Source organism: Gossypium arboreum, chromosome 2, assembly GCF_025698485.1.
Source record: "Gossypium arboreum isolate Shixiya-1 chromosome 2, ASM2569848v2, whole genome shotgun sequence".
Classification (NCBI taxonomy): domain Eukaryota; kingdom Viridiplantae; phylum Streptophyta; class Magnoliopsida; order Malvales; family Malvaceae; genus Gossypium; species Gossypium arboreum.
The window spans coordinates 260,435-270,799 of NC_069071.1; the positions used below are offsets into that span (position 1 = coordinate 260,435).

The 10,365-nt window shown below is 34.0% G+C and overlaps 2 protein-coding genes across 2 annotated transcripts; both read right to left on the reverse strand.

The window, feature by feature from the left end:
• Positions 1-259: 259 nt before the first annotated feature.
• On the reverse strand, positions 260-5,633 carry LOC108453753 (phospholipase D delta). Its single transcript, XM_017752044.2, has 9 exons — positions 4,148-5,633; positions 3,944-4,060; positions 3,086-3,280; positions 2,248-2,553; positions 2,092-2,160; positions 1,711-2,007; positions 1,335-1,487; positions 1,045-1,245; positions 260-810 (listed from the first exon to the last, which is right to left on the reverse strand). The coding sequence occupies exons 1-9, from the start codon at positions 5,075-5,077 to the stop codon at positions 514-516; spliced, it is 2,565 nt and encodes an 854-aa protein (XP_017607533.1). The 5' UTR covers positions 5,078-5,633; the 3' UTR covers positions 260-513.
• Positions 5,634-8,881: 3,248 nt separating this feature from the next.
• LOC108479716 (uncharacterized protein At1g76070-like) lies at positions 8,882-9,786 on the reverse strand. Its single transcript, XM_017782464.2, has one exon. The coding sequence runs from the start codon at positions 9,571-9,573 to the stop codon at positions 9,076-9,078; it is 498 nt and encodes a 165-aa protein (XP_017637953.1). The 5' UTR covers positions 9,574-9,786; the 3' UTR covers positions 8,882-9,075.
• Between the last annotated feature and the right edge of the window lie 579 nt (positions 9,787-10,365).

Genomic DNA, 10,365 nt, shown 5'->3' on the forward strand with positions numbered 1-10,365 from the left:
GGGTTGAACCGCACAAGTTGAGCCTGTGTAAAACTATACTTCTATTATTTGACTTTGATTAGAACAAAATTTTTCAATTGGTAAATATATGTAGTCATAATTATCAACTTTTATTAGAACAATATAAAATTATTATTAAATGTTGAACTAAAATAGTATATTTTCTTAAGAAAATGGATAAGCCTAAAACTAATTAGAGTTAGAGTCCATCATTTACAAACAAAAACTAAGTACACAATGAAGAAATGGATGGCAAGAGTAAAATCAAACATACAATTTATTCATTTGGTTATGTTCAAGCTCTAAGAATCTGCAATCACATTGATGCCAACTGAACTAGCCACATGATGCACACTTCACACACATGTACACACTTGCACAGACATACATACATACATACATACATACATACATACATACATACATACATACAACGACGCCCATTTTTTGCAAACTAATGCCTCAACAAAGAACTAAGAACAGAAGAAATCTGCAATTGATACACATGGTGATTTACGTCGTAAGAATGTCTGGAAGCTTAACCGAGTGAGTTCCGATTACTTTGCCACCAACATCCGGGAAATTTTCATATCCAGGGAGTGGTTTCACTTTTCCGTCAATATCTACTTCCAAAGGATACCTCATAAGATGGCCCTGCAATGCCGAATAATCGGTATCTGTAAATTTCTTCCAGTTATCTTCGGCAATTGTGTTTACTGTCTTCACACATTCTAGAGTTTCTGGTTCCTTGAAACACTTATTTAGCTCACCAAGATGCTCTGCCCATAGGGACATTCTATACCCGTATACCTGCAAAGTCTCGAGGCAGTGTTTTCGAGTCATGTTTCGTTTTACATGTAAATCGATCCAAAAACGAAATGTGGAGCATGTTTTTCATGTTGCAAAAGGTTCCTATATTAGCAGGGTAGTATGCCACACTAATGTTATGAATACATTCCGGTTTCAAGACTCAAAATCGATGCCTTTTTCTTACTACGTATGAACAACAGCAATGAAAAATGGTTCGAGGATTAGTTTTCTTACCTGACCACGTGGATGTTTTTTCTTTTCAGCCCATGTGTAATGTGGTTGATATGCAGCCATAGCTAGCTCACTGTCTTTTGTACCAGCCATGGATCTTTGGTTAATATTTGCTGACCCTACAATCACATACTCATCATCTATGACCATTCCCTTTGCATGCACGTATATCATGAACCGACCGAACTTTGCAGAGTCAGAGACCTATGAAAAACATAAGCACGGGATACTTAACAGTCAAGAATCTCCCCACTGTTAATCATATCCAAAACTAGTTAACTTTAAGTAATTACCGAAGTTCCGTTTCCACCGAGCATTTCCGGGGTGACCTCTTCCCTCTTACCAAGACAATAGAAATTGAGGTAATCTTGAGGATGCGAGTCCGTAATCTGCATGCTTTTGAGTTCTCGTGCGACAATATCATACATCATTTGCATTGTTTGAGACTGGAAATATACGGACCACAATAAAGATTATGTCGAAAAAGTAAACCCCAAACCGAAAACCGAACAGAAATAACAAAAAAAAGAACACGACTAAGTACTAGAAACAATATTTTCTTAAAGTATGCTAAAGGTCTCCCATTACATATCAAGTCTAAGTTCAGAACCATGGACTAGCAAGGAAGCTATATATCAGAACAAGCATATGATTACAATTAATACGAACCTGCCAGTATAGAATTTCCTGTACAGAAAGAGATTTTGTATCACCCTCGGGCCACAAAGGAATAACGACATATACTGCAAATCTCTCTCTTGCTCGGATTTTACTAGCAACCTTTAATGCCAGCTCCATTGGGATCAGATGATCGGCCCCTGCATCTTTATACGATGGCCAAGCATACGAAGATCCCAGAAAATACTGATTTTCGATATATATGTAATGCTGAGCGGATCTTATTGCCTGTATATAAGCTGTTTGAATGCTTTTTTCTATGACCACATTTTTTGAAACTAAAAGATTCTGCAAAGAATCAAAATAGGCGATTAAAGATTTAGAACATAGCCAATGTGTTACATAGTAGGGTTCTTCATGTCAAGGAAAAACCTGATTCTCGGGTTTTCTCATTGGTCTTGGAAATCCTTTCACTGATCCCGAGTCAATGGAGCGGAAAATCTGCGGAAGTAAAAAAAAATTGAACCGACATTACTATTAAAGAACAACATCAAAAGTGCAGTTAATAGCAGGAAAATTTTACACAACCTGAACATCCCAGTTGTCACGATCATCGATGCTAAGAACATGTAATTTGGGGTCATCTTCTGGAATTATTGTAGTGCCGTGGTCTGTTACAGCTAAGGGAGGACTTAGTATCCAAGAGATTCGTTCTATCCTAATCAAAGCATCATCATTCGATGGCATTTTTCCTGCACAAAGTAGACAGAAATCCTTCCATTTGGTCGATTCCCTCCACCGCTGCTCGAAGTTGATAAGAACATCATATGCGGCAGGCCCTTCAATTCTGGTGTGTAAATCATGCCATGGTTGCCTAGGAGCCTTGATTCCAGCCTTTAAAATATAGAGAAAAGTGGAAACAAGATGAAGGAAGATAAGAAAGTGCTAACTCCCAGCGCACTTGAACCCACGTCCTCTTGTACCAACAAGAATATCAATGCCCACTGAACTAAGACCCAGTCAACATCTTGTTGGTGCTTTTAGTGGCAGCTTAAATGACACTTAAATGACCATAAAATGATAACATGATACTTGTGGGGTGAGATCATGTCCATTACTTTTTCATTCATTAATTTCTAATATATAAGCATTAACATTCAAATGTGTAATATTGAATAGTAATGGATACAAAAGTAATGGAGGAGAGCCAAATCCTATAAGCACAGACTCCCCGGTAGTGAACAAAACCCTTACTAGTCGGATTTGGGGATGTTTAAAACTTTTCTCATCCCACTATCCAGTGTCATATTCTTCATAAGATGCTCTATAGGAAAGTGATACATGGTTTTAGTAATTGCAATTAACATACACAAAAGAACATCCGAACAGAAGAAATTATTAAGATAAAAACCGAGCAATCACTTACAGAAAAAGTAGGATTATGAAAATCATCCTTGAAGATGGTGTCAAGATCATGAAGTATTCGATGTTCAGGTGTATCATAGCGACCATCACAGAGATCGATGCCTCCAACAAATGCAGTAATCTTTCGATTATTACCGGCTGCCTGTGTATCAACAAGAGCGAACTTTTGATGATGCGTAAACATGCTTCCAACAACCTGATCAAAACCATTGCAAAAACCAACCTCAGCAGCATTATATATGAACACTCACGACAGGATAAAAGTACTATGGAAGCTCTTATATTAAGAGTTATATTGCATTTTACTCCTACTCAGAAAATAGGCAAATTAGTCCCCATACATTAAATTAAAGAGCAAATTAGTCATTCTATTAAAAATTTCATCCATTTCTATTATTAAAAACTGATCTTTATTCATCAGAATGAGACACACATGGCACACCATGTATAATTGTCTAGTTATTCTCTCAATTATAACAGTTTTTAATAGAAGAAAGGATGAAATTCGTAACTAAAAGTACTAATTTGCTCTTTGATCTAATGTATAATAACTAATTTCCATATTTTTTGAGTAAAGGGGTAAAAATATAATCTGACTCCTAGTAAAAGGGCCATCATGATACTTTTACCCTCACAACATATACATTAAAAATATTTAATGGAAAAAGTACCATAAAGACCCTTATAGAATTGCATTTTGCCCTTATATTAATTTTTAAAAGTAGAAATGAATGGAATTTTTAACAGAATAACTAGTTTGCTATTTGATTTAGCCTGTAAGGACTCTTAGTGCAAGTGCCATGATACTTTTACCCATGTTAACTCATCAAAGAACAAGAATGCACAATAAAACCCTTGCCTTTTGTTTGAAATAACCCAGCTTACTAGCAGCATATCGACCAGCTAGCACACACATAACAGATGAATGCTTGAAAAACTTCAAAGTTTCTTCATCATGTGTCTTCATTACTCCCACCTGCAACACCCCGTGGACATGAATCAACATTAATGCCATAGAGTCATAGTTGAAACAGTAAAAAGAACATGCTGGGAAACTTGTTACCTTTCTAATACCAAATTTATCTGAAGTTTTATCATCCCAAACCAACAACAACACCCTAACCCCTTCTTCAGATTTATATTTAAGCAATTCACCAAGGTTTAAATCCCCACCTCGAGGTAATGGCCTAGTTGGTTCTCTAACAAGCTTAACCTTATGAAAAACAGACCAACCAGCAATGTATATCATATGGTGAGCTTCAGATATGGCATAACAAAGATCCTCCCAACACTTTCCTTGGTTAAATACTTTACCATCGTCTAGTTCTATTTTGGGTAACATACCGTCCGGCACATGAGCGTCTTGGTAAAGCGTCACTTTGTTCCCTTTCCTCATCGGGAAATACGTGTGCCTCACGCCGCCTTGCTCCGGGTCGCTGGCGAGGCTCTGTTTATACAAAGGGTTTTCCTCACAGGGCGTGAATTTCATGTCGATGTATATTGCCGTAGTCGGCTTAGGAGGCTTCCCCGATGAGCCAATGAGTGGGAACCACCCAGTTATACGCTCTCCGGTGGCGATTTTTTTGGCGAGGAATTTGGTAGTGCCGATGACTTCAGCGCCTAACAGGTCGTCGTCTTTGACGTTAATTTCTAGCTCAGTTAAAGGATGAGCCATGGGGATTATGAACCTCTCGTTCCATTTCGGGTTCTCAGCGCTCTTCAACACGCGTGTACGAGCTAAAGTTGATTGTGGCACCGTAACGGTGACGTAAGGGTCGCTGGTCATGATTTTATGGTGGTGATGGACTTTACCAACTTCCCCTGGTTCTGGAGCAGCTGCTGCTTGTGATGGAGTTTTACAGGTCTCACAAGTTAAGCATTTACGAAGATGATTAGACACTAAATCCATGTTAGGTAGCTTCCGAGCTTCAATAATGGTTAAATCCAAATCACCGTAAAGGTAAATCACCTGCTTCGACCCTTCTTCCTCCATTTTCAAAGCGCACACACACACACACACACACACACAAAAAAAAAAAAAACAGAACCGGAGAGAAGAACAGAGGACAAAAAGAAAGGTCCGGCGACGGTGAGAGATTTGGGTATTAAACGAAAATCCAAGACATCGTTGATTTCAGTGAATTAAAAACTGGGTTGAGCTTGGTTTAAGCTTTCATGAAGTTTAAGAACATGAAAAATGGCAACCATGCAAAGCCTGCAAAGCTGCAAGCCTGCGACTGCAGTTACAGAGACGACAACTAAGCTACTAAAGGCTAAAGCTTTGCTTGCTTTTGCTGATTAAACAAATGGGATTCCCTTAGTTAAAGCTTATAACAATCGTTTATGAAAATTATCAAGTAATTTAAGTCTTTTAATTCATCAAATTATGGAAGATACAATCCCCAATAAAATGCTTGAATGAATGATTATGTCTTCTATAAAAAAATCAAAGAATTTTTAGATTACTATAAGTTTGATGTGACCGGAAACCATTTTTTATTCTATTTTCTATGTTAGTACCAAACATTTTTCTCGTGGCTCTCAGTGGGCACTCACCCATACTGCTCAATTTTGGATATTTTTAGTGCAGCAACTGCGTTCATACTTAAAATGTCAAATTCTGCTATTAGTGTTTATACTATGCGAATATTATAAATTTAGTCCTTTTCTTTAAAATTTATTATGACTAAAAATATAAATTCTATACTATAAAAAATCCAAATTAAGTAAATTTTAAATATATTTTTATTAAATTTAATTATTTAAAATAATTTAATTCAAACTTTATATAATTTACCCCAAAATTATTTGCTACAGCTTTATTGGGCAAGTCCTTGAATTTTTATATGAATGACACATATTTACTAACATCAATACATATCCAAATATGTCTCAATCCCTATCAAACACTTATTTTTCCATTAAAAATATCCATTTAAGATTCAAGCCTTTATTAAATACAATAATTTTTTTATGGCAAATATGTCTCAATCCCTATCAAACACTTATTTTCTATTAAAAATTTGCCATTTAAGATTCAAACCTCTACTAAATACAATAAATTATTTTATAGACATTTTCCATCACATTATTCATGATCCGTTATAACTTAAACCTTAAACCTAAACCAATTCATGGTTTAAGGTTCGAGGTTTGAAGTTCAGGGTTTGAGATTCAATGTTTATATCTGTATTCAAGTTCGAGATTCAGAGTAAAAAAATTACCAAAATTATGTATCAATGATATGAAAAATTTTGTCGAAATGTCGTTAAATAATTAGAAATAGAGGTGATCATGGGCCGGGTTTGGGCCGGGCCCAAATAAAATTTTAGGCCCGTCTACTAGGCCCGGCCCGACCCAAAATATGGGCCTAAAATTTTGCCCAAGCCCGGCCCGAAATAAAATTACTAAGCTTCGAGCTGGCCCGGCCCGGCCCATATTAATTTTTTTCTTATTTCATTAAATAAAAAAATTTAAAAATATAATAAATCAAATATATTTAAAAACATAAAAATAATACTAAAACAATTCTTAAAACAATACACAAATTAACAATATAATAAAAAATAGTTATATTAAAAATTTAAAATAATTAAAAATAAAATAAAAATATATATTAATATATAATTACAGTAGGGCAGGCCCGAGCCAAAAAACTCTTACCCAAGGCCCACTGCTTTTTTAAACAGCCTCGTCTTTTCCCAAGCCCATTTTTAGGGCTTATATTTTTACCCAACCCTCCTATTTTTAGGCGGGCCTTGGGTTTAGGTGAGCCGCCAAACCCATGATCAGCTCTAATTAGAAAAGAATTATGAATGATGTGGTAGGAAGAGTTCATAAAATAATTTTTCGATTCTTTTATATTAAGCTCAAAATCAATTTTGATGAGCGGTAAGATTAATTTTAATAAAATTAAATGTTAAAATTTAAAAAATTAATTATTCAATTTATTATTAAATTAACAATTAATAATCTGATAAAATGGATGAGGATAAATAAAGCTAGTGTTGAAGCAATGATGAAAAGTGGTGGGAGATGAGGGTTCACTATCATGAATTTATTTAGTATTGTCTTCCACCAATTAATAACTTGGCTTAAAGACAACTAAGAAATGATCAGAATTTTGTGGTCACTACAAAATATCTGCTAGGTTTTGTGCTTAGAATTTTTACAAAGATTCTTTTACCATACTTTTGTCTCTTTCATTATTTTATCTCTACATTGGGCTTCAACTTTTTTTTTATTCAATTTAGTCCTTAATTTTTTTTTTTTTTTGAAAATTCTAAAGTTCATGCTCCAATGTCTCAATATGATAATAATTGTTAATTTTAGAGACTAACTTGGATAAAAAAAAATCAAATCCCAATGTTGGAATAGTTGCCTTGTTTAGCCCTAATGTGGAAATAATTAATAAGTTCATAATCTAACTTAGACTGAAAAAATTTAGTGAATCTAGAAACTGTTTTAGTAGGGTTAAAATTAAGTTATAAATTTTATGAGGTTAAAATATAATTTATTGTGTATTAATTTATAATTTTATGATTTAAAAATTAAACATAAAGGGATAAAATAAAATTTTTCTGTATTTATATTAACTTAAAATATTATCATTTATATAAGGATTAAAATGTAGTCTTTTTAATTTTAAGGAACTAAAGTCCTTGGTTGCCTCACATTGCATTCACCCTTAAAATGATATCGAAGAGAGACTGAGAGTGGATTTGGATGGGCGGTGCGTTTACTTGTGGTTCGTGTAAAAATATTGGTGGCAATGAAATTAGATATTGTAGTGACACTATAGCGTGAAACAAAAAGTAAGCTAAATACACTGTACCGCACCTCATCACTCATCCAAACCCACCCTGAACCAAAATTTTCACAATTTCTTTTAAAATGGGAGAAAAGAAAAAAGAGGACATTGATACATAGCATTTAAATAAATAAATATCTAATATCTAATTTTAAATTGATTTCATACTTCAAATTATTATTTTTTTTTTGGTGAATTTACAATAAGAGGGTAAAGCCTTAACAATAACACGACTAGTGCGTTTCAAACCCAAGTCATACTTAGGGCTGTGAACACTCTGGTCATCAGGCCAATACATGGGGTACATAATTCAGATTATTTTAATTGAGTATTTAAAATATTATTATCATATCAATCAAATATTTTCATCAGTGTAATCATTAAATTAGACATTAAATGTCCACTTAAAATTGATATTGAGAATATTTAAAGCAAATGGGGCAAAATGTAAGTATGTATGTGAACAATTTAAATTTGACGTGTTAAAAAAAAATCCTCCCAACACGACATTTTTTTTGGTTACACGTCAAATTCAAAATGTTCATACTATACACATATTTACAAATTGATCCACTATTATAAATATGCTCTACATCATATTAGTGCTAATATTTAATGTCAAATCCAATGATTAAACTAACAAAATGATATAATCGATACAATACTAATATTTTCGAAATTCAATTAAAATATTTTGAAGTTTGATACTAATTTAGAACTTGGGTGATAGTTTAGAACTATTGTTGGAATTAACCCTAAAAATATTGGGTATTGCCGTAAAAAAACTAGAATAGCAGCCACGGAGTTATTGGGTTTTGGAGGGATAAATGCAAGATTTAGTCCCTGAATTTAGCAAATTTTCACACCTTGGTTTATTCATATCAATTCTAAAACTTGGCAGTTTTTTTCAAATTGTTCTCCGAATTTGGATTCTGTTAAGGTATGATAACACGGCACTATAAGATTGCGACACACCGTCACTAGGAATTTTTAAAAAATTAAATACTTTTTTTTAAAACTGTTTTAAAATAATCCAAATTTAGGGATGAAATTGAAAAACTTTTCCCGGGACAAAAGAAAGGGACCAAATTAAAGAAAACTGACAAATTCAGGGACTAAATATTATTTTACCCCTTTCTTCAACTACTCCAGACCACCCTTGATAAATCCCCCTAATGTCTTCAACTTCTCTTCCTTTTAACACCCTTTTCTTCACTTGTCGTCCAATCAAAATCCGATAAAGTGCTACGTACGTTATTAAATCGTCTCATTTGCAGAAGCGAAGGAGCTGATCTTTCATCATCATCATCTTCTTCAACCACTGAAACTTCATAATCATCAATTAACGTATGATGATTATTAGGGCAAAGTTTTATCCTTTTTAAAACTTTGCTTTTGATTTGCTCTGCAAATGCTTGTGAAGGCCTTGACGAAGAAGAAGAAGAAGAAGAAGAAAAAGAACCTTGTTTGAGTTTCTTCAAGCTACGTATTTTCTTCTTCTTTATAATTTGACCCATGCATGAAACTTTCGGTGACACAGGTTCACGTAATTCGAAACTCGCATTCCTGGGTATTAAAGGTACCATATGACCGGAAATTCCTTTACCGCCGGTGATAACCGGTGGGCTTAACCGAAATGTGAGAATGATTTTGCTCCTGTGTTTCACCGGTTTCACCATTGGGATTGTAAATCGTCACCGTCGGAATATGAGTAGGAAACAACGGTTTGTCGATCTAAGAAAAATGAAATGATTTTATGGCTTTGAACATAGCTTCATTGCCGGCCATAACTTCGCCATATTTCTTGATTGGCCGTCACTGTCGGTCGGCCGTTCATTTGATATTGTATTTTCATGTATTACACTTGTAGGATGAAGTTTAATTTTAGATAGATTTAATTTAAATTGGATTTTTTTTTTAGTTTTCAATTTTGTTTAATTTTAGATACTCTTAACTTAAATCAGATTCATTTTTCGAAAAATTCATTAATAAGCAAAACAAAAATTCAGAATTATGTATTTTCAAGAAGAAAAAAAGAAAGTTCCAAAGAAAAGATAAATATTGAAAAAAAAGACTTCGATAGTAGACAATATTGGATCACGAAATCAAACTCGGACAAATTACAGTTACATGAGAAGCTCGCAAGGTTGAGAACCTAAGTTTTTCGTCTTTGTCATTTGTGCCAAGGCTTCATCGGTAATTGAATCTATTTTAGTTTTAAAATTTATGATAATTCTAGTTTGTCATTTTAAGATTCAAGTTTTCAAGTTGATTTATTATTGTTATACATCGGTTGAGACACATGGCAACAAGAAGTGACTTTAGAGAGACCCACAGATAACTCTCTATATTGTACCATCCAACTCCATTTTGTACTGTTTAGCTAGTTACACATAACCGACAACTTGTTGAACTATCCATAAGGCCATCCTCTTTTAACAGTTGGCCTATATCCTTTAAAAGGAGATCAT

Excerpts from the sequence above, each read along its gene's own strand:
- LOC108453753 (XM_017752044.2), bottom strand. The coding sequence starts at position 5,077 with ATGGAGGAAGAAGGGTCGAAGCAGGTGATTTACCTTTACGGTGATTTG. Across the intron at positions 3,281-3,943 it reads TGGGTTATTTCAAACAAAAG|GTTGTTGGAAGCATGTTTAC; the intron begins GCAAGGGTTTTA and ends GGTTTTGATCAG. Across the intron at positions 1,488-1,710 it reads AGGAAATTCTATACTGGCAG|TCTCAAACAATGCAAATGAT; the intron begins GTTCGTATTAAT and ends GTATATTTCCAG.
- LOC108479716 (XM_017782464.2), bottom strand. The coding sequence starts at position 9,573 with ATGGTGAAACCGGTGAAACACAGGAGCAAAATCATTCTCACATTTCGG.